At 35.8% G+C, this 24,951-nt stretch overlaps 1 protein-coding gene across 1 annotated transcript in view; it reads left to right on the top strand.

Annotated features, from left to right (window-relative positions):
• Positions 1–24,951, top strand: part of LOC102984175 (disintegrin and metalloproteinase domain-containing protein 32) — a 198,371-nt gene that overhangs the window by 41,923 nt on the left and 131,497 nt on the right. The window contains exons 7-9 of the mRNA XM_028481958.1: positions 5,960–6,028; positions 9,250–9,321; positions 9,977–10,143. Of these exons, the coding sequence (XP_028337759.1) occupies positions 5,960–6,028; positions 9,250–9,321; positions 9,977–10,143 (308 nt within the window). The remainder of the gene's footprint in view (positions 1–5,959; positions 6,029–9,249; positions 9,322–9,976; positions 10,144–24,951) is intronic.

Genomic DNA, 24,951 nt, shown 5'->3' with positions numbered 1-24,951 from the left:
TCCTATCATTACTCTGAATTCGTTTTCAGGTAGACTGCCTATTTCCTCTTCATTTGTTTGGTGTTGTGGATTTTTACCTTGCCCCTTTATCTGCTGTGTGTTTCTCTGCCTTCTCATTTTGCTTAACTTACTGTGTTTGGGGTCTCCTTTTCTCAGTCTGCAGGTTCGTAGTTCCTGTTGTTTTTGGTGTCTGCCCCCAGTGGTTAAGGTTGGTTCAGTGGGTTGTATAGGCTTCCTGGTGGAGCGGACTAGTGCCTGTATTCTGATGGATGAGGCTGGATCTTGTCTTTCTGGTGGGCAGGTCCACGTCTGGTGGTGTGTTTTGGGGTGTCTGTCACCTTATTATGATTTTAGGCAGCCTCTCTGCTAATGGATAGGGTTGTGTTCCTGTCTTGCTAGTTGTTTGGCATAGGGGGTCCAGCACTGTAGCTTGCTGGTCATTGAGTGGAGCTGGGTCTTAGTGTTGAGATGGAGATCTGTGGGGTAGCTTTCGCCATTTGTTATTATGTGGAGCCGGGAGGTCTCTGGTGGACCAGTGTCCTGAACTTGGCTCTCCCACCTCAGAGGCACAGGCCTGACACCTGGCCAGAGCACCAAGACCCTGTCAGTCACATGGCTCAGAAGAAAAGTGAGAAAAAAAGAATAAAATAAAGCTTTTAAAATAAAAAATAGAAAATAATTATTAAAAATAAAAAAATTAAAAAGTAATAAAAAAATGAAGGAAAGAAAGAAGAGAGCAAGCCAACCAAAAAACAAATCCACCAATGATAACAAGCACTAAAAACTATACTAAAAAAAACAAAACAAAAGAAAAAAAGCGGACAGACAGAACCCTAGGACAAATGGTAAAAGCACAGCTATACAGACAAAATCACACAAAGAAGCATACACATACACACTCATAAAAAGGGAAAAAGGAAAAATATATATATCGTTGCTCCCAAAGTCCACTGCCTCAATTTTGGGATGATTTGTTTTCTATTCAGGTATTCCACAGATGCAGCTTACATTAAGTTGATTGTGGAGATTTAATCCGCTGCTCCTTAGGCTACTGGGAGAGATTTCCCTTTCTCGTCTTTGTTCACACAGCCTCTGGGGTTCAGCTTTGGATTTGGCCCTGCCTCTGTGTGTAGGTTACCTGAGGGTGTCTGTTCTTTGCTTAGAAAGGATGGGGTTAAAGTAGCAGCTGATTAGGGGGCTCTGGCTCGCTCAGGCTGGGGGGTGGGGAGAGAGGGGTACAGAATGCAGGGCGAGCCTGCGTCAGCAGAGGCCAACATGACGTTGCACCAGCCTGAGGTGCGCTGTGTGTTCTCCCAGGGAAGTTGTCCCTGGATCACAGGACCCTGGCAGTGGCGTGCTGCACAGGCTCCCAGGAGGGGAGGTGTGGATAGTGACCTGTGCTTGCACACAGGATTCTTGGTGGCTGCAGTAGCAGACTTAACCTTTCATGCCTGTCTCTGGTGTCCGCACTGTTAGCCGCGGCTCATGCCCATCTCTGGAACTTGGTTCAGTGTTGCTCTGAATCCCCTCTCCTCGTGCACCCTGAAACAATTGTCTCTTGCCTCTTAGGCAGGTCCAGACTTTTTCTTGGACTCCTTCCCAGCTAGCTGTGGCACAATAGCCCCCTTCAGGCTGTGTTCACGCAGCCAACCCCAGTCCTCTCCCTGGGAACTGGACTCTGAAGCCAGAGCCTCAGCTCCCTGCCCCCACCCACCCCAGCAGGTGAGGAGACAAGCCTCTCGGCTTGGTGAGTGCTGGTCGGCACTGATCCTCTGCGGGAATCTCTCCACTTTGCTCTCTGCACCCCGGTGCTCTGCTCTCCTCCGTGGCTCCGAAGCTTCCCCCCTGCCACCCGTCGTCTCCGCCAGTGAAGGGGCTTCCTAGCGTGTGGAAACTTTTCCTCCTTCACAGCTCCCTCCCGGTGGTGCAGATCCCATCCCTATTCTTTTATCTCTGTTTTTCCTTTTCTCCTTTGCCCTACCCATGTACGTGGGGAGTTTCTTGCCTTTTGAGAAGTCTGAGGTCTTCTACCAGCGTTCAGTAGGTGTTCTGTAGGAGTTGTTCCACATGTAGGTGTATTTCTGATGTATTTGTGGGGAGGAAGGTGATCTCCACGTCTTACTCTTCCACCATCTTGAAGGTGTCCTAATTAACTTTTGACATTTAAATTATAATGTGTTTTGATGTGGGTCTCTTTGCTTTCTTATTTGAAAGATTCTGGGCTTCCTGGGGCTGAATGTCTGTTTCCTTACACATGTTAGGGAAGTTTTCAGCCATTGTGTTTTCAAACAAAATTTCTGCCCCATTCTCTTCTCCTTCTGGGACTTCTGTAAATGCAAATATTTGTTAGTTTGTTGTTGTTCCATAACCCTTTATGGTATCTTTCCTATTTTAAATTCTTTTTTTCTTTTTGTTTCTCTGATTGGGTGGGTTCCACCACATTGTCTTTGAGTTGACTGATTTTTTTTTTCTTCTGCTTCATCTACTCTAACATTGAACCTCCCTAGTGTATTTTTCAGTTGTTATTATATTGTTCAGTTCTCTGACTTCTCTTTGGTACTTTCTTATATTTTCTCGCTCTGTGTTGACATTTTCCTCACTGTGTTCATTCACTCTTCTCCCCAGTTCCGTGAGCATCTTTATGACCATTACTTTAAACTCTTTATCAGGTAAATTACATGTCTCCATTTCATTAAGTTTTTTTATGAGGTTTTATCTTTTTCTTCCAGTTGGAACATATTCCTCTGTTTCTTCATTTTGGTTGACTTTCTGTGTTGGTTTTTATATGGTAGATGGAACAGCCACCTCTCCTAGTCTTGGAGTGTCCTTGTGTAGGAGGTGAAACCCTCCCCCAGCTCTTTGTCATCTCTCAAAGATGACAAAGCTTTGTGCTTATCCAAGTAGCATATTATATTTTTAATAGCTCCCAGTAGTTGAGAATGTGGCAAGACCTGCCAGTGTCCTGAAGGGGAGGTTCTTAGCACTTAGATTCTGGCTGTTTGGAAACCAGATCCTCAGGCAGCAGCTTTTAAAAGTAGGCAAATATATATAGTCCTGTGGGGTTGCAGGTGTATGCCCTGCTCTCCAGGGTATCCAGCAGTGTCCCCTCCATAGCAGTCACAAAAACTGAGGCTCCAGATGAGTGTATAAGCTCTTTTCTGCAAGCTCTTGGAGAGCTGAAGCAAGGCAGAGGGAGTGTACCAAGATGGGGTCCATAGACTACATTCCTGAGGGAAGCTCTGTAGTTCACTGGATGTGTGCTAAACCTGAAGCCTTCCACTGAGGTTGAAGCTCCAGAACAAGCAAAGTGACCTCCCTCACAGAAAGACTGCAGAGTACCTCAGTCTGTTTTCTCCACAGTGCTGTGCAACTGGCAGCTTGCCAAGAACCATCTCTTCAATTGCTACAGTCCTGTGGGTCTCAGAAATGCAAGCCCCCTAGCCACCAGAGCCAGGCAATGAAGGAGCATTCCGTAGGTGATAGCTGCAAAAACTGGGGCACTAGTTTTAAAAACGAGGGCATCAATTGCATGTAAAATTCCCTTGCAGGAAAAACTGGATCTCTGGAGGGTAGCAGAGGGAGTTCTTGAAGACAGCACTCACCCTCTGAGGTGTCTGGAAAGCATGACACTTAGCTCATAGAGGTGTGTTTAATTAGAAGTCTGCCTCTCAGGCTTCAGCCATGATGATTAGCTAATAGGCCTCTGTAACAGAAAGACTGAGGTCTTTTGCCTCTTGCTGGCTGGGGCCTGGTAGCTGTTTAAGAACTCTTTCTCTGTTAGCTACTGTCCTATGGGACCCACAAGTATAAGCCCCACTGGTGCCAGAGCCAAGTGATGTAGAGGTATTCCTGGGTAGCTGCCACAGAAATTGGAGTGCCTAACAGGGGTTTGAGCTCCTTTATGATTATTACAATCCCATGGGATTAGGAATGCAAGCTCCTTTGGCTTCCAGAGTCAGGCAGTCAAGTAATGTCCACCATGTCCACATGGTGTATGATTTATTTTATGGTTCAACATCAGCAAATCAATTAATGTGATATACCACATTAACAAAATGAAGGATAAAAATCATGATCATCTAAATAAGTGCAGAAAAAGCATTTGAAAAAATTCAGCATCCATGTATAATAAAAACTCTCAACAAAGTGGATATAGAGGGAACATAGTTCAACATAATAAAGACCATATATGACATGCCTACAGCTAACATTATACTCAACGGTGAAAAGCTGAAAGGATTTCCTCCAAAATCAGGAACATGTCAAGGATGCCTACTTTCGCCACTTTTATTCAACATAGAATTGGAAGTTCTCACCACAGTAATTGGGTAAGAAAATGAAATGACATGCATTCAGATTGGAAAGGAAGAAGTAAAACTGTCACTATTTGCAGATGACATGATATTATATATAGAACACCCTAACTACTCCATAAAAAACTGTTAGAACTAATAAACAAATTCAGTAAATTTTCAGAATACAAAACTAATGTATGGAAATCTGTTGTGTTTATATACACCAATAAGAAACTGTCAGAAATAGAAATAAACAATGCGATTTATGATGCATCAAAAAGAATATAATACCAAGGAATAAATTTAACCAAGGAGGTAAAAGAACTATATATTGAAAGTTACAAGATATTGATGAAAGAAATTGAAGAAGACCCAAATAAATGGAAAGATATTCCATGCTCATGGATTGGGAGAATCAGGATTGTTAAAATTTCTGTACTACCCTAAGCAGTCTACATATTCATTGCAATCCCCATCAAAATTGCCACGCTGTTTTTCAAAGAAATAGGAAGATAATCCTTAAATTTGTATGGAAACACAAACACCAAATAGCCAGAACAATCTTGAGAAAGAAAACAAAGCTGGAGGCTTCAGACTCTCTGATTTCAAACTATGTGAGAAAACTTTATTAATTAAAGTAGTATTATATTGGCATGAAAAGAGACAGATCAGTGGAACAGAATAGAGAACACAGAAATAAACCTAAACATGTATGGTCAATTAATTTATGACAAAGGAACCAAGAATATACAATGGGGAAAGGACAGACTTTTCAATAAATGGTATTAGGAAAACTGGACAGTGACATGCAGAATAAATGGATCACTATTTTACACCATACACAAAATTTAACTCAAAATGGATTAAAGACTTGAATGTAAGACCTGAAATCATAAATCTTGCTAGTAGAAAACAAATACACTAACTTGAAACATATTTGCACCTCTGTGTTCATTGAAGCATTATTTGCAATAGGAAAAATATGGAAACAATCTAAGTATCTATTGGTGGATGAATGGATAAGTAAATTGTTATATGTATATATAATGGAATATTATTCAGCCTTAAAAAGAAGAAAATCCTGCCATTTGTGGCAGTATGGATGAACCTTTAGGATGTTGTTAGTAAAATAAGCCAGACACAGAAAGACAAATACTGCAACATCTCACTACTGGAATCTACAGTAGTCAAACTCATAGACAGAAAGTACAATGGTGTTTGCCAGGGGCTGCAGACAAAGAGAAATGGGGAAATGTTGGTCAAAGCATATAAAGTTTGAGCTATGCAAGATGAATAAGTTCCAGAGATTTAATAAACAGCAATGTAACTGTAGTTAGCAATATTGTATTGTAAACTTTAAATTTTCTAAGAGGGTTGATTTTATGTGTTCTCACCACACACAAACACACACACACACACACACACACACACACAAGAAAAAAGAAAATGGTAACTATGTGAGAGTGGATATGTTAATTAGCTTGATTGTGGCAGTTATTTCACATTGTATATGTATATCAAAACATCAAGTTTTATAGCTAAAGTATATATATATGTATGTATTTCAACTATGACTCAGTAAAGGTGGAAAAATTTTAAAAGTTCAGAATAAACAATTTGTGAAAGTTTTTAAGTTTTAAAATACTGCTATTCTTTTTCTCTAGCCAGAATCAGCTGTTTCAGATTTAATTCCTCTTTATCTAGAAATGCATATTGTGGTGGACAAAGTTTTGGTATGTATTTTGCTTTTTCTTTGCTTTTGAATATTTGATATGAATGTATGATTATCCCTAACTAGAAAGGAACTTAAAGAGTCCAGTCTTCTTACTTCCATGTCGCTCCCAGAGAACAGTGAAGACATCTTCTATTTGAAGAATCAGATATTCAAAATTACATTAGTTCTATCAGAGGTGTTTTATTTGAAATCTTTACATAACAAACCTGCATAACAAAATGATTTCTTTTTTTTTTTTGCTGCTACTTCACAACTTTAGGGCCTCTCTCAATCCACAAAAATTTTTAATGGTGATTTTTTTAAGTGAAATTCTCTAAGCTTTAATTCTTGTTTTAGGGTACTTGAAGAGCAGCATGTAGTCTAGAGAATCTTTTGCCCTATAAGATATTTATTGGCACAGCAATGATGATAGTATAACTATTTATGATAACTGCTTACGTTAAAATGTCAAGATTTTTTTAGTGGTTTTTAATGGTGCAACTGTTTGAGTCTGTTGACTCAAGTCTGATTGAGTCTAGTCTAAAGGCACCTCTAGATTCCTTATTCCCGTAAACAATTTGAGGATATGTGAACTTCAGACCCTTGAGGTGATAACTCTGTACTCAATCGGATGTGGTTTTATTTCTCCAATATTTCAAAAATTTCAGAAAACAGGGATAAAATATACTTTCCAGGTTTTGTTTTGAAGATAAGTATTTGATTGTCACATCTATGGAATACTACAGAGAATGTGAATTTCCCTTTCTCTTCATAGGATTGTAGAGCTTGTCAGGAAGCCAGAGTTGAGGGTCAGAGACAGGAGAGATTTGGAGAAGGATATTAAAATACTTGACTTATTAGAGTATTAGGGAAAAGGGCAAAGGGAACATTTAAGAGAAAGTTAAGATATTTCTAGTAAAGGTGACTAAATTTCCAGGGAATATTTTGGTTTATGAAAATTATTTTGTTTCAGGATTATGTTACAAATTTTGAGAGTTGTTTTTAAAGCTTCTTGTCCAAATTGCCAGGTTTGTCAGCCATATAATGCTCATTAAACATCTTTTTTATGTTCTTACAAATATTTATGTTTAAGTATTCTTTAATAAAACAAACATTGAGCCAGTATGATATCTGTGTTACTAGATATTGGGCATATAAAGAAGAATAGTGATGTCTTCAGTCACTTCACAAATTTTAATCCACAGTTGTAGCCTAGTGAATTCAGTGCCAGATTGAGGGAAGTTTATGGTACTATGAAAACACAGTGCATTAATAGAGAAAGACATGGAGACACACAGCTGTAACCTGAGGTATTGTAAGAGCATGTAAGTAGGTGTTTTAACCTGTAGGTTTTATTATTATTCAGGTATGCTGATGCCAACAGATCAGGAGATGATTACTATTGGAAAGTTAGTTTGTTATTCACAGTTCCCAGGAGGAAAGGGCATACCACATCATGCCACATGGAGAAGCACCAGAGTAGGTCAGGAGACAGAGGGAACAATAGGAAAACATGGCAGGAGCCTTTATTGTGATTTCTGTGGGAAGGAACAGCAAAACAAGGTAAACAGGTTTAGCATTGGCTAACTTGAAAAATTGCAGTGGGTTCTGGAGAATAGAGGTTGTTTCACATTTTTTGGTACCTTGCCCTTGGATGATTAGGGCAGGGGAATTGGAGTGTGAGAACCTGGTAAAGGAGATGGTTGGAAGCTGGCTTCTGGTTTGGTTGGTTTGGGCAGTAGGGGGAGGATGGGGCCAGGGAAGACTCAGTGCAAAACCTTTCTTTGCAAGGGTGCATAAATATGAGAGATTGTTCTTTTCAGGTAATTGCAAGAAGTTTAGTATGATTAATATACAGGGTTGAAGAAGGGAAAGGGAAAGAGATGAATTGAAGAATTGACTTGATATTTGGATTTTATCCTAAAGGTAATAGAGTCAATGAAAGATTTTAAGCAGGGTAATCATGTGTTCATATTTACATTTAGAATCATTTCTGCAATAGCGTAGGGACAGGAATGCGGGTGTAAAAATTGGAGTAAGATAAAGCATTTAAGAGACTATTCCAGTAATCAAGGTGAAGTTTTACAAATTAAAAGTGTTAGGAATAGACAGGAAGGGACAATTTTAAATGGTACTAATGAGGGTGAATCAGAAGAACTTGTAAATTGATTTGATTTATTCATTCATTTAATAAATATATTAAGCATCACCTAGATGCCAGTTACTGTTCTATTTATTGAGGATAGAGCAGTGAACAAAACAGAAAAAGTTTTGCTGTAACAGAACATATAGTATAATAAATGTGGGAGGTCATAAATGATAATAGCATTCCCTAAAGAAGTGGAAATCTAAGTGGGAGCATATTTTTGAGGCAGGATTATGAGCGTAGTTTTGGATGTTTAACTTGAGGGTCCTGTGTAATATCCAAGGGATAATGTACTTTAGAGAGTTTTTTTTATAGATAAGGAATTTAACATTGAAACATTCTTCAGAGCTTATTCAGATTTCAGCCGTTATTTATACACTCATTTGTGTGTGTGTATGTGTGTATGGTTTTATGTGGTAGTATCACATATGTAGCCATTCATAACTACCACCACCACGACCAGTACACTGAACAGTACCATCACAAGACTCTCTGTGTTATCCCTTTGGAGTCACACACATCTTTCCCCACTTCCTTACTTCTTGACCTCTGGTAATCACTCATCTATTCTCCATCTGTGATTTCAGGAATATTGCATAAGTGTTATCATATAGTATGTATCCTTTTGAGATTTGTTTATACTTAGCATAATTTTCATGAGCTTTACCCAGGCTGTTTCATATATCAACAGTTCAGTTACTTTTTATTACTGAATCGTATTCCATGTTATGAATGTACCACAGTTTGTTTAACCTTTTAACCATTGAAGGACATAGGAGTTGTTTCCACTCATGTATGGGTTTTTCTGAGCATCAGTTTTTACTTCTTTAGGATAAATGCCCAGGAGTGCAATTTCTAGGTCCATTATTTGTTTTGAAAGAAGTTGCCAAGCTATCTTTCAGAGTGGCTATACAATGTTACATACTAGCATGTGTGAGTGATACAATTTATATTCCTGTTTTAGTTGTTACTGTCTTATTTTGAAGTGTTCTAACCCCAAAGCAGCCTCAACCTGAGAGAGTAGATGGAGAGTAAATCTCAAACATATTACATAACAAATGATATTTAAATTTTAAATTAATTCTGTTTTTCAGTATGATTACTTGGGCTCTGATAGCATGATAGTGACAAATAAGGTCATCGAAATTATTGGCCTTGTAAATTCGGTAAGTATTTTCCTTTTCATACTAGTTAGGAAAATTCATACTAGTTTTTTTTTTTTTTTTTTTTTTTGTGGTACGTGGGCCTCTCACCGCTGTGGCCTCTCATGTTGCGGAGCACAGGCTCCAGACGCGCAGGCTCAGCGGCCGTGGCTCACGGGCCCAGCCGCTCCGCGGCATGTGGGATCTTCCCGGACCGGGGCACGAACCCGCGTCCCCTGCATCAGCAGGCGGACTCCCAACCACTGCGCCACCAGGGAAGCCCCATACTAGTTTTGAAATTATAATTTGCATTAACTTGACATGGCATTTCTTTTTTAAAAAAATTTATTTATTTTATTTATTTATTTTTGGCTGCATTGGGTCTTTGCTGCTGTGCGCAGGCTTTCTCTAGTTGTGGTGAGTGGGGCTACTCTTCATTGCGGTGCACAGGCTTCTCATTGCAGCGGCTTCTCTTGTTGCGGAGCACGGGCTCCAGGCGCACAGGCTTAAGTAGTTGTGGCGCATGGACTGAGTTGCTCCGCGGCTGACGTGGCATTTCTGAATAAAGTTATCCATATAAATTGAGGGTGGATTTGTCAAAACATTGAATTAATTTCTTGGTTATTATAAAATAACATAAAAATTAATTTTTTCATGTACTTATCTCTTCTGTTTTTAGATGTTTGCCCCATTTAAAATTACTATTGTGCTGTCATCTTTGGAATTGTGGTCAGATAATAATAAGATCTCTACTGCTGGTGAGGCAGATGAATTATTGCATACATTTTTAGAATGGAAAAAGTCTTATCTTACCCTAAGACCTCATGATATTGCATATCTATTCATGTAAGTATAATGTTTCAGTCTTCTTAGAAATCAAAGATTTGTGATTTTGATGTAGCTTAAATTAGGGAATTGTTCATTTCTGACTATTCATACTTTGATTATCACGCACTCATTCAGACCTCATGCTCTCTTTCTGGTTGTCAGACGATGAAAGAAGATTGCTAAAATTTATTTCTGTGCTTATCAACATTTACTATTGAGGAGATTGATATTTCAGGAACTTAAACCAACAAAGGACTCTTGATTGGTGTGTCTAGGTTTTGATCCACAGTTTGTAACTCCAGAGCCCATAATCTTAATCATTACATAAAGAGATGGGATTTATCTTGTGAAGTTTATATCTTTGTTATGAGGTTTTTGTTTTTTGTTTTTTTTTTTTGCGGTACATGGGCCTCTCACTGTTGTGGCCTCTCCAGTTGCAGAGCACAGGCTCCAGACACACAGGCCCAGCGACCATGGCTCACGGGCCCAGCCGCTCCGCGGCATGTGGGATCTTCCCGGACCGGGACATGAACCTGTGTCCCCTACATCGGCAGGTGGACTGTCAACCACTGCACCACCAGGGAAGCCCTTTGTTTTGATTGAGTTTTGATCAAAGCCTTGGTAAAGTAGGTTAAAATATTTTATCCTACTGAATTTTCTGCATTATTTTTAAATGTTAGTTTTCTAACAATCAATTATAACTGTATACTTATAATTTTATTCATATAAAATTTGCCAGCAATTATGATCAGCATGTCTTTCAATAAATCTGTATATACATATTTTTATGTTGGCATGATAATATCAATATTTCCTTTTGCATGTGTAAGATTAATCTTTTCCCCACATCTCTGCCAATAATATGCTGTTTCTTTTCATTTTTTGCCAGTCTGATGAATATAAATTGATGTTAATTTTTTTAATTTGCTTTCTCCAAAGATTAGTAGATTTGAGCATCTTTTCATATGTTTGTTGATCATTTGGATCTGTTCTTCTCGAATTGCCTTTTCATGTTATTTGACAACTTTGTTGTAATTTGTAAGAGCTTATAGAATCCTTTGTTTATGTATATAAAAAATACGTTTTTCCATGTCTATAATTTTGCTATAGATATTAAATTTTTTTTTGCTCCATAAAATCTTTTATGTTTATAGGGCCAAATTTGTTAATCTTTTCTTTTTTTACTTCTGGATTTCCTGTTTTTTTTTGTTTGTTTGTTTTTGTTTTTTGGATTTCCTGTTTGATGAAGATCTCTCCCAGCCCTAAATTTTAGTCTGCAGATTTTTTTTAAAGAATAAATATTATTAATTTTTATAAATAAATTTGTGATACATCTTAGTCTAAATTTTACATAACACAAAAGAGAAGTAAAATTTTATTTTCTTCCAGTTAGATCGTCAGCTTTGCCATGAATTTACCACTTTTGGCAAACATTTGTTGAATCCCACAAACAACCTCTTGAAATGTTTAAACAGGTAAATCTGTATATCAGTTTGTTATTTGTAGACTTTTTGATGCTAGTCATTCTGACAGGTGTAAAGTGGTATCTCATGGTGGTTTTGATTTGCACATCCTTGATGATTAGTGATATTGAGCATCTTTTCATGTATCTCTTGGCTGTCTATATGTCTTCTTTGGAAAAATGTCTTTTCAGGTCTTCTGCCCATTTTTATTTTTTAAAAATTTTAATTTCTTTTTAAAAAATTTATTTATATTTTATTTTTGGCTGTGTTGGTTCTTCGTTGCTGCATGTGAGCTTTCTCTAGTTGCGGTGAGCGGGGGCTATTCTTTGTTGTGGTGCACAAGCTTCTCATTGCAGTGGCTTCTCTTGTTCCGGAGTACGGGCTCTAGGCACGCGGGCTTCAGTAGTTGTGGCACGCAGGCTCAGTAGTTGTGGTGCACCGGCTTAGTTGCTCCGCGGCATGTAGGATCTTCCTGGACCAGGCTCAAAACCATGTCCTCTGCATTGGCAGGTGGATTCTTAACCACTGTGCCACCAGGGAAGTCTCTCTTCTACCCATTTTTAAATCAGGATATTTGATTTTTTAGTGTTGAGTTGTATGAGGTATTTGTATATTTTGGAAATTAATTCCTTATCAGATATATCATTTGCAAATATCTTCTCCCACTCAGTAGATTGCCTTTTCATTTTGTTGACATTTTCCTTCATTGTGCAAAGCATTTTTGTTTGATGTGGTCCCTTTTTTTTTTTTTCGCTTTTTCTTTCCTTGCCTAAGACAGATATAAAAAATACTGCCAAGACTGATATCAAGAGCATGTTTCCTATGTTTTCTTCTAGGATTTTTTAAGGTTTCAGGACTTAAATTTAATTCCTTAATCCATTTTGAGGTTTTTTTGAATATGGTGTGAGAAAGTGATCCAGTTTCAATCTTTTGCATGTGGCTGTCCAGTTGTCCCACCACCACTTATTGAAGAGGCTGTCATTTCCCCATCGTATGTTCATACCTCCTTTGTCAGAGATTATCAACCATATAAACTTGTATTTATTTCTGGGTTCTCTATTCTGTTCTATGGATATACGTGTCTGTTTTTTTTTGCCAGTACCATACTATTTTGATTAATATATCTTCGTAGTATAGTTTGAAATCAGAGAATGAGTTGTCTCCAGCTTTGTTCTTTTTCTCAAGATTGCTTAGGCTATTTGGGGTCTTTTGAGGATCCATCCAGATTATAGTATTCTTTGTTCAAATTTTGTGAAAAGTGCCATTGGTATTTTCATAAAGCACTGCACTGAATCTGTAGATTGTATGAGATTTTAACATAATAATTCTTCCAGTACATGAACATATATATCTTTCTGTCTGTTTGTATTCTCTTCAGTTTCTTTCATCAGTGTTTTATTAGTTTTCTGAGTACAGGTCTTTTACATGTTGCTTAGATTTATTCCTTGGTCTTTTAATTTTTTGATGTGATTGTAAATGAGATCATTTTCTTAACATCTCTTTCTGATAGACTTTATTAGTGTATAGAAACACAACTGATTTCTTTATATTAATTTTGTATCCTGCAACTTTACTAAATTTATTGATGAGTTCTAATAGTTATTTTGTGGCATCTTTAGGATTTTCTATATATACTATCATGTCATCTGCAAACAGTGACAGTTTTACTTCGTCTTTTCCAATTTGGATTCCTTTTATTTCTTTTTCTAGTTTGATTGCTGTGGCTAGGACTACCAATACTGTGTTGAATAAAAGTGGTGAGCATGGGCATCCTTGACATGTTCCTAGTCTTAGAGGTAATGCTGCCAGCTTTTCACTCTTGGGTGTGATGTTATTTGTGGGTTTGGCATATATGGCCTTTATTATGTTAAGGTATGTTCTTTTATACCCACTTTGTTGAGAGTTTTTATCATAAAATGATGTTAAATTTTGTCAAAAACTTTTTCTCCATTGATTCAAACGACTGTATTACTTTTACTCTTCAATTTGTTAATGTTTATCACATTGATTGATTCATGGATATTGAACTACCCTTGTCTCCTGGGATAATCCCACTGGATCATGGTGTATGATTCTTTTAATGTATTGTTGGATTTGGTTTGCTAATATTTTGTGGAGGATTTTTGCATCTGCATTAATCAGTGATATTGGCCTATAATTTTCTTTTTCTGTGATATCTTTGTCTGGTTTTGGTATCAGGGTGATGATGACCTCATCATAGGATGAGTTCTATGAACTCATCATAGAATGAGTTTGGAAGTGTTCCTTCCTCTGCAGTTTTTTGGAACAGTTCTAGAAGGATAGGTGTTCACTCTTCTCTAAATGTTTGGTAGGATTCACCTGTGAAGACTTCTGGTCCTGGACTTTTGTTTGTTGGGAGTTTTAAAATTACTGTTTCAATTTCAGTACTTTTAATTGGTCTTTTCATATTTTTTATTTTTTCCTGGTTCAGTCTTGGGAGATTGTACATTTCTAGGAGTTTGTCCATTTCTACTAGGTTATCTATTTTATTGGCATATAGTTGTTCATAGTAGTCTCTTATCCTTTGTATTTCTGTGGTGTCTGTTGTAACATTTCCCTTTTCATGTCTGATTTTATTGATTGGGGCCCTTTTTTTCTTGATGAGTCTGGCTAAAGGTTTATCAATTTTGTTTATCTTTTTAAAGAACAAGTTCTTAGTTTTATTGATCTTTCCTGTTTTTTTCTTCATCTCTATTTCATTGATTTTCTTTCTGTTCTTTATTATTACCTTCCTTCTACTAACTTTCTCCTTCCTTTGGTGTAAGGTTAGGTTGTTTATTTGAGATTTTTCTTCTTTCCTGAGATAGGCCTGTATAACTATAAACTTCCTTCTTAGAACTGCTTTTGCTGTGACCCCCAAATTTTGAAATGTTGTGTTTTTATTTTCATTTGTTTCAAAGTATTTTGTGATTTCCTCTTTAATTTCTTCAACAACCCATTGCTTGTTTAGTAGCATGTTGTTTAGACTCCACGTGTTTCTGTTTTCTGCAGCTGTTTTCTTTTGGTTAATTTCTAGTCTCATACTCTTGTGGCTGGAAGAGTTGCTTGCTATGATTTCAGTCTTAAATTTACTGAAACTTGTTTTGTGCCTACCATGTGATGTGTCCTGGAGAATGTTCCATGTGCTCTTTAAAAGAATGTGTATTCTACTGTTTATGGATGGAATATCTATATCTATATATATTTAAGTTGATCATCTCTTAAGCTACAACACATTTTTACAGCTCTACATGTTATTACTCCTACATGTTTTTTTTTTGGATGTCATATTTTTACATCATTTCTATTTTGTGTATACCTTAACTACTTGTTGTGGATACAGATAATTTTAATACTTTTATCTTGTAACCTTCCTACTTAGCTTTATAAGTGGTTAATCCTCATTCTTTACTATCTGTTTCTCTTTACTAGTGAGATTTTTCCTTTCATAATTTTACTTATTTCTAGTTGTACCCTTATTTGCTTGGAGTAGTGTCTTTTAACATTTCTTGTTTCTGTTTTAGTGGTGCTGAACTCTTGTAGTTTTTGCTCGTCTGTAAAACTCTTTATCTCTCCTTCAAATCTGAATGATATCCTTGCCAGGTAGAGTATTCTTGGTTTTAGGTTTTTGCCTTTCATTACTTTGAATATATCATGTCACTGCCTTCTGGCCTTCAGAGTTTTCACTAAAAAGTCAGATGATAGTCTTATGGGAGTTTCCTTGTACTTGATTATTTGCTTTTCTCTTCTTGTTTTAAAGGTTCTTCTTTATCTTTTATTTTTGACATTTCAATTACAACATTTCTTGGTGTGGACATTTTGGGGTTCATCTTATTGGGTTCTCTCTGTGATTCCTGGACCTGGATGTCTGTTTTATTCCTTAGGTTAGGGAATTTTTTAACCTATTATTTTTTCATATAATTTCTCTGCCTCTTTCTTTTTTTCTTCTTTTTCTTGGACGCCAACAATATGATTGTGAATGTCAGTTCATGTTGCCCCAGAGCTCCTTAATCTATTATCATTAAATTTTTTTCTATTTTCTTTTTAACTTGGGTGATTTCCACTACTCTGTCTTCCACAACGCTGATCCATTCTCTGCTTTTGATTGCTTCTGGTGTATTTGTTATTTCAGTTATTGTATTCTTCAGCTCTGATTTTTTTTTAAACATCTTTATTGGAGTATAATTGCTTTACAATGTTGTGTTAGTTTCTGCTGTATAACAAAGTGAATCGGCTATATGCATACATATATCCCCATGTCCCCTCCCTCTTGTGTTTCCCTCCCACCCTCCCTATCCCACCCCTCTAGGTGGTCGCAAAGCACCCACCTGATCTCTCTGTGCGATGCAGCTGCTTCCCAATAGCTATCTATTTTACATTTGGTAGTGTATATATGTCAAGGCTACTCTCTTACTTCGTCTCAGCTTACCGTTTCCCCTCCTCGTGTCCTCAAGTCCATTCACTACATCTGTGTCTTTATTCCTGTCCTACCCATAGGATCATCAGAACCATTTTTTTTCTTTTAGATTCTATATATGTTAGCATGTGGTATTTGTTTTTCTCTTAATGATTTACTTCACTCTGTATGACAGACTCTAAGTCCATCCACCTCACTACAAATACCTCTGTTTCTTTTTATGGCTGAGTAATATTCCATTGTATATATGTGCCACATCTTCTTTATCCATTCATCTGTCAATGGACACTTAGGTTGCTTCCATGTCCTGGCTATTGTAAATAGTGCTGCAATTAACATTGTGGTGCCTGACTCTTTTTGAATTATGGTTTTCTCAGGGTATATGCCCAATAGTGGATTTGCTGGGTCATATGGTAGTTCTATTTTTAGTTTTTTAAGGAACCTCCATACTGTTCTCCATAGTGGCTGTACCAATTTACATTCCCACCAGCAGTGCAAGAGGATTCCCTTTTCTGCACACCCTCTCCAGCATTTATTGTTTGTAGATTTTTGGATGATGGCCATTCTGACCGATATGAGGTGATACCTCACTGTAGTTTTGATTTGCATGTCTCTAATGATTAGAGAAATCTAATGATTAGTGATGTTGAGCATCTTTTCATGTGTTTGTTGGCAATCTGTATACCTTCTTTGGAGAAATGTCAATTTAGGTCTTCTGCCCATTTTTGGATTAGGTTGTTTGTTTTTTTGATATTGAGCTGCATGAGCTGCTTGTATATTTTGGAGATTAATCTTTTGTCAGTTGCTTCGTTTGCAAATATTTTCTCCCATTCTGAGGGTTGTCTTTTTGCCTTGTTTATGGTTTCCTTTGCTGTGCAAAAACTTTTAAGTTTCATTAGGTCCCATTTGTTTATTTTTGTTTTTATTTCCCTTTCTCTAAGAGGTGGGTCAAAAAGGATCTTGCTGTGATTTATGTCATAGAATGTTCTGCCTATGTTTTCCTCTAAGAGCTTTACAGTGTCTGGCCTTAGATTTAGGTCTCTAGTCCATTTTGAGTTTATTTTTGTGTATGGTGTTAGGAAGTGTTCTAATTTCATTCTTTTACATGTAGCTGTCCAGTTATCCCAGCACCACTTATTGAAGAGGCTGTCTTTTCTCCATTGCATACTCTTGCCTCCTTTATCAAAGATAAGGTGACCATACGTGCATGGGTTTATCTCTGGGTGTTCTGTCCTGTTCCATTGATCTATATTTCTGTTTTTGTGCCAGTACCATATTGCCTTGATTACTGTAGCTTTGTAGTATAGTCTGAAGTCAGGGATCCTGATTCCTCTGGCTCCGTTTTTCTTTCTCAAGATTGTTTTGGCTCTACGGGGTCTTTTGTATTTCCATACAAATTAGGCAATTTTTTGTTCTAGTTCTGTGAAAAATGCCATTGGTAGTTTGAAAGGGATTGCATTGAATCTGTAGATTGCTTTGGGTAGTATAGTCATTTTCACAATGTTGATTCTTCCAATCAAGACATGGTATGTCTCTCCATCTGTTTGTATCATCTTTAATTTCTTTCATCAGTGTCTTATAGTTTTCTGCATACAGGTCTTTTGTCTCCTTAGGTAAGTTTATTCCTAAGTATTTTATTCTTTTTGTTGCAATGGTAAATGGGAGTATTTCCTTAATTTCTCTTCAGATTTTTCATCATTAGTGTATAGAAATGCAAGAGATTTCTGTGCATTAATTTTGTATCCTGCTACTCTACCAAATTCATTGTTTAGCTCTAGTAGTTTTCTGGTAGCATCTTTAGGATTCTCTATGTATAGTATGTCATCTGCAAACAGTGACAGTCTTACTTCTTTCCTGATTTGGATTCCTTTTATTTCATTTTCTTCTCTGATTGCTGTGGCTAACACTTCCAAAACTGTGTTGAATAATGGTGGTGAGAGTGGGTAACCTTGTCTTGTTCCTGATCTTAGAGGAAATGGTTTCAGTTTTTCACCATTGAGAATGATGTTGGCTGTGGGTTTGTCATATATGACCTTTATTATGTTGAGGTAGGTTCCCTCTATGCCTGCATTCTGGAGAATTTTTATCATAAATGGGTGTTGAATGATTTAAAAAGCTTTTTCTGCATCTATTGAGATGATCATATGGTTTGACTCCTTCAGTTTGTTAATATGGTTTATCACATTGATTTGCGTATATTGAAGTATCCTTGCATTCCTGGGATAAACCCCACTTGATCATGGTTTATGATCCTTATAATGTGCTGTTGGAGGCTGTTTGCTAGTATTTTGTTGAGAATTTTTGCATCTATGTTCATCAGAGGTATTGGCCTTTAGTTTTCTTTTTTTGTGACATGTTTTTCTGGTTTCAGTATCAGGGTGATGGTGGCCTCGTAGAATGAGTTTGGGAGTGTTCCTCCCTGTGCTCTATTTTGGAAGAGTTTGAGAAGGATAGATGTTAGCTCTTCTCTAAATGTTTGATAGAATTCGCCTGTGAAGCCATCTGGTTCTGGGCTTTTGTTTTTGGAAGATTTTTAATCACAGTGTCAATTTCAGTGCTTGTGATTGGTTTGTTTATATTTTCTATTTCTTCCTGTTTCAGTCTCAGAAGGTTGTGCTTTTCTCAGAATTTGTCCATTTCTTCCAGGTTGTCCATTTTATTGGTGTATAGTTGCTTGTAGTAATCTCTCATGATCCTTTGTATTTTTGCATTTTCTATTGTTACTTCTCCTTTTTCATGTCTAATTCTGTTGATTTGAGTCTTTTCCCTTTTTCTCTTTATGAGTCTCGCTAATGGTTTATCAAATTTGTTTATCTTCTCAAAGAAACAGCTTTTAGTTTTATTGATCTTTGCTCTTATTTCTTTCATTTTTTTTTCATTTATTTCTGAACTGATCTTTATGATTTCTTTCCTTCTGCTAACTTTGGGTTTCTTTTGTTCTTCTTTCTCTAATTGCTGTAGGTGTAAGTTTAGGTTGTTTATTTGAGCTGTTTCTTGTATCAATATTAAGTATAAAATTGCAGTACAGGTTTTGTAAATGCTATTTATCAAATAAAAAGTTTCCTGTATTGTGTTTGCTAAGAGGTATTTAAAAATCATGAATGAATATTAAATTTTATCAAACGTTTTTTCTTCATCTATTGAAAGAATTTTATCATCTACCAATGCTTCTGGAATTACAGTCTACTTTATTTGATATTGATATAGACAGACATGGAATCAACCTATATGTCCAGTGATGGATGAATGGATAAAGAAAACAATATGTTTATATACATAATGAAGTATTATCCAACCATAAAAAGAATGAAGTCTTGCCATTTGTGACAGCATGTATAGGCTTTAAGGGTATTTTGCTAAGTGAAATAAATCGGACAGAGAAAGACAAATATTGCATGATCTTAGTTGTATGTGTAACAACAACAAAAAAACAGAAAACAAAACCCTCAACTTACACGGAATAGATTGGTGATTACCAGAGGTTGGGGTGTGGTTGAGTGAAGTGGGTAAAGGTGATGAAAAGGTACAACTTCAGTTATAAAAGTAACAACTCATGGGGATGTAATGTACAGCATGGTGACTATAGTTAATAACACTGTGCTGTCTATTTGAAAGTTGCTGAGAGAGCAAATCTTAAAAGTTCTCATCACAAGAAAAATAATTAACTTTGTGTGGTGATGGATGCTAACTAGGGTTATCATAACGATCGATCATTTCACAATATATACATATATCAAGTCATTACGTTGGATACCTGAAACTAAAATTATAAGTCAATTATACCAATGAAAAAATAATATAGAGTGGCCTCATGTACTCTTTAAACAGTTTCCATCAGTGTTAACATCTTACAAAGCAATAGTACAATACCATAAATGGGAATTTGACACTGATACAGTAAAGGCATAGATCATTTTTTATCACCAAAGACATTCCTCATTTTCCCCTTTTATAGCCATACCTACTTCCTCCTGTAAACCTTTTCTCCATCCATATCCACTGGTAACCACTAATTTGTTCTCTATTTGTATATTATCATTTCAAGAATGTTATTTAAGTAGCATTATATCCTATGTAACCTTTAGGGATTGGCATATTTTTACTGAGCATAATACTCTAAAAAATCAAACAAGTTTTTCCACCTATCAACACCTTTTATTGCTGAGTAGTATTCTATCATATGTATGTACTCAATTTGTTTAACTGTTTACGCATTGAAGGATATATATATATATATATATATATATATATATATATATATAACTCGGGCTTTTATAAATCAAGCTATGATGAACATTCATGTACAAGTTTTTATGTGACTATCAGTTTTTATTTTTAAGACGCAGATACCTAGGAGTATAATTGTTGTGTCATACAGTAGTTGCATATTTAGTTTTTTAGTTAGTTTTTAAAGAAACTACCAAATTTTTTTTCAGAGTGACTACCATTTTACATTCTGGTCAGCATTATATGAGTATGCATCCTTTACCATGTTTGGTTTTCTTATTATTTTTAATTTTATTGTTTGAGAGTTATGTGGTGATATCTAATTGTGGTTTTAATTTGCATTTTCCAAATGGCTAATGATGTTGAAAATATTTTTATCTGCTTTTCTGCCAACTACATATCCTTTTTGTTGAAACATGTGTCTTCTAATTGAACTGCTTGTTTTCTTACTACTGAGTTTTGGGGTTCTTTGTATATATGAGAAACTAATTCTTTGTCAGATATAATATATGATTTGCAAGTATTTTCTCCCAGTCAGTAGTTTGCTTTGTTATCCTCTTACCTGGGTCTTTTGAAGTGAAAAGTTAAAAAATTTTTTGAAGTCCAATATATCAGTTTTTAACTTTGTGCATCATGTAAGATTCATAGCGTCTTTGCTTAGCCTTATATCCTGAAGAGTTTTTCCTACATTTTTCTGAAAGTTTTATAGTTTTACATTTCATATTTGAGTCTGTGATCCATTTTGAGTTACTTTTTGTGTAGAGTCTGAGGATTAGTTTGACTCTAATCATTTTTTAACCTATGCCTTTCCATTTGTTCCTGTACCATTTATTTTTTAACCTATGGATTTCCATTTGTTCCTGTACCATTTATTGGAAAGGCCATCCTTATTCCACTGAAGTGCTTTTGCATCTTTGTCAATAATCAGTTGGGAATATTTATATAGATCTATTTCTGGGTTCTCTATTCTGTTCCATTGATCCATAGGCCTATCCCTCTACCAATAACATAGAGTCTTATCACTGTACCTCTATAATAAGTCTTGAAATTGCTAGAAAGATTTCTGTCTCTTTATTCTTGTTTTTCTGAAGTATTTTAGCTATCTAATGCCTTTATGTTTATACATAAATTTTAGAAAAATATTAACTATGGCTACAAAAAATTTTCCTGAGAATTTGATAGGAATTGGGCCAAACCTATATATCATTTGGGGAAGAATTGACATCTGTAATATGTTGACTCTTCCAGCCCATGAACACTCTATGTTTCTCCATTTATTTAGACCTTTGATTTCTTTCATCAGCAGTTTATAGTTCACAGCATCCAAATCCTGTACATACTTTGTAAAATTTATACCAAACTATTGCTTTTTTTGAGCAATTGTAAAAGGTATTGTATTTTTAATGTCAATGTTTCAGTGTTCATTGCTACTAAATAGGAACACAGTTGATTTTTGAATATTTACCTGTTATTTCCTGTAACCTTGATGAGCTCACTTACTAGTTCTAAGAGTATTTTTGTGAATTACCTAGGATTTTTTTACATAGACAATCTGCCATCTGCAATCTGTCATCTACAAATAGGGACAGTTTTATTTTTTCCTTTCTCATCTATATGCCTTTTATTTCCTTTTCTTTTTTAGTATTGTGTTGAATAAGTGTGGTGATAGCTCACATCCTTGCTTTATTACAAATTTTAATGGGAAGGTCTTCAGTTTGCAACATAAGTATAATGTTAGTTGTAGGGCTTTTTTTTGCAGAAGCTCTTTATCAATTTTAGAAAGTTATCCTCTATTTCTATTTTTCTGAGAGTTTTTTTTTTTTTTTTTTTTGGGCAAGGGTGAATGTTGAACTTTTCAAATGTTTTTACTGCATCAATCGATAAGATCATGTAGTTTTTCTTCTTTAACCTGTTAACATGATGGATTACATTGATTGATTTTCAAATATTAAACCAGCCTTGCTTTCCTGGAGTAAACCCCACAAGGCCATGGTGTTTTATTCTTTTTATATATTGCTGAATTCTATTTGCTATGGTATTAAGTATTTTGTGTCTATTTTCAGGCGGGACATTGGCCTGTAATTTTCACTTTTGTATTCTTTCTCTGGTTTGGCAATATGCAAAGATGTTTGCTCTCCCACTGATCTTCAGCACCACACTAGAGATCTTAGCCTGTTCAGTAAGGCAAGAAAATAAAATAAAAGGCATATGGATTTATAGATGATGTGACTGTCTACCTAGAAAATCCCGCAGTCTACAAAAAAGATTTAATAACTGAATTCAGCAAGTTTGCATGTTTCAAAGTCAATTTACAAAAATGAATCTGATTTTTATGTGCTAGCAATAAAATATTTGAAACGTAACTAAAATGAACCATTTATGATAGAACTAATTGTTCTAATTGTTGTTTCAGAGTACAAATCTGCAGCAAGTAGGAAATAAGACCTAGAGATCTAATACACAGTATAGTGAATATAGATAATGATATTGTATTATAATTTTCAAACTTACTAAGGGCCTACAATTTAATTATTATGACCTCTAAAAAGAAATAATAATTATGTGATGTGATAGAGGTGCTAATTATTGCTACAATGGCAATCATATTACAATATATAAATGCATCAAATCCACATATTGTATACCTTAAATATGCATAATTTTATGTGTCAAATATATTTTAATAATAAGTAAATAAAATTTTTTTTCATTCTGTGTTCAAAAAAAGAGAAAACAACAGCACTAAAGACATTGGGGCTTCCCTGGTGGCGCAGTGGTTGAGAATCCGCCTGCCGATGCAGGGGACACGGGTTCGTGCCCCGATCCGGGAAGATCCCACATGCCGCGGAGCGGCTAGGCCCATGAGCCATGGCCACTGAGCCTGCGCGTCCGGAGCCTGTGCTCCGCAACGGGAGAGGCCACAACAGTGAGAGGCCCGCGTACCACAAAAAAAAAAAAAACAAAAACGTGAAATACTTAGATATTGTTAGCATAATGTGAGAAAGATCTGTATACTGAAAACTGTAAAACGTTGATGAAAGAAATCGAAGACCGAAGGAAATGGAGATATATATCATGTTCATTGATTGGAAGCCTCAGTATTGTTAAGTTGTCAGTTCTCCCTAAACTGATGTATAGATTCTACGCAGTTCCAATCAACATTCCAGCACTATATTTTGTAGCAACTGAGAAGCTGATTCTAATGCTATGTGGAAAGGCAAGAACTTAGAATAACCAAAAAAATTTCCAAAAAACAATAACACGTATGGAGAACTTAACACTACTTGATTTAGATAGTTTTTATAATGCTACAGTAATCAAGACAGTGTTATTCACAAGACGATAGACCCAAAATAGACTCACACATATAATGTCAAATGATTTTTCACAAAAGTGCAAAAGCAATTACATGGAGGAAGTATAGTCTTTTCAAGAATTGGTGCTGAATAACTGGTTATTCATATGCAAAATGACCTCCATCTCTACCTCATAACATATATATAACTCAAAATGAGTGATAGATCTAAATAACCAAAACTTAAAACTATAAAACTTTTAGAAAAAGACATGGTAGAGGAATCTTTGTAACTTAGGATTGGGCAAAGATTATTTTTAGGTGTAACCAAAGCATGATTTATAAAGTGAAAAATTGATATAGTGAAGGTAAGAATTTAATCAAATTACTGCCCTTTGTTAATACTTTAAGAAAATGAAAAGACAAGTCACAGCCAAATACTCACAGAAAATATTTTGAAATCACTTATTGGATAAGGGACATGTACCTGAAGGCTTAAAAAAGTTAAAATTCAATAATAATAATAAAACCAATAAAAAGTGGATAAAGTATTTGTCATTCACCAAATAATTTTACAGATGGTAAATAAACATATGAAAAGATGCTCAACATTATTATTCTTTAGGAAAATCTAAATTAAAACCAAAATGAGAAACTATTACATTCTTATAGTGGCTAAAACAAAACAAAACAAAAACCTGACAATGCCACCTGCTGGAGAATATGGAGAACACTCTTCTGCATTGCTGGTGGTAATACAAAATGGTACAGTTCCTTTGGAAAACAGTTTGGCTATTTCCTATGAAGTTAAATATACCTGGTAATACCACTCTGAGATATTTACCACAGTGAAATAAAAACCTGTTTAAAAAAAACCTGTAAGAGAATGTTTATAGTAACTTTACTAATAAGCAGCCAAAACTGGAAACAACCCAAATGTCCTTACTGGTAAATGGATAAACAAATTGTGATTTATCTATACAATGAATCACTACTCAAAAATAAAGAGAAATGAACTATCAATACGTGTAACAAACACCAAGGATCAATCTCAAATTTATTTTGCTGAGTGAAAGAATCAATTTTATATACAGACACACACTAAACACACGTGCATGTATAACATACATGTATTTTCTGGAAAAGGCAAAATATAGGGACAGAAAAACAGATCAGTTGCCAATAGCTTGGTGTAGGGGGAGGTGTATGGGGAAAATTTTGGGGTTAATGGAACTGCTCTATATCTTAATTATGGTGTAGTTATATGAGTGTATGCTTTAGTCAAAACAACACTATACATTAAAAAGTAAATCTTATTGTATGAAGTTATAAATTAATTTTTTTTTTTTTTTTTTTTTTTTTTTTTGTGGTATGCGTGCCTCCCTCTGCTGCGACCTCTCCCGTTGCGGAGGACAGGCTCCGGC

This window comes from Physeter macrocephalus, chromosome 20, assembly GCF_002837175.3.
Source record: "Physeter macrocephalus isolate SW-GA chromosome 20, ASM283717v5, whole genome shotgun sequence".
NCBI lineage: Eukaryota > Metazoa > Chordata > Mammalia > Artiodactyla > Physeteridae > Physeter > Physeter macrocephalus.
This window is presented reverse-complemented; position numbering and strand designations above follow the sequence as displayed.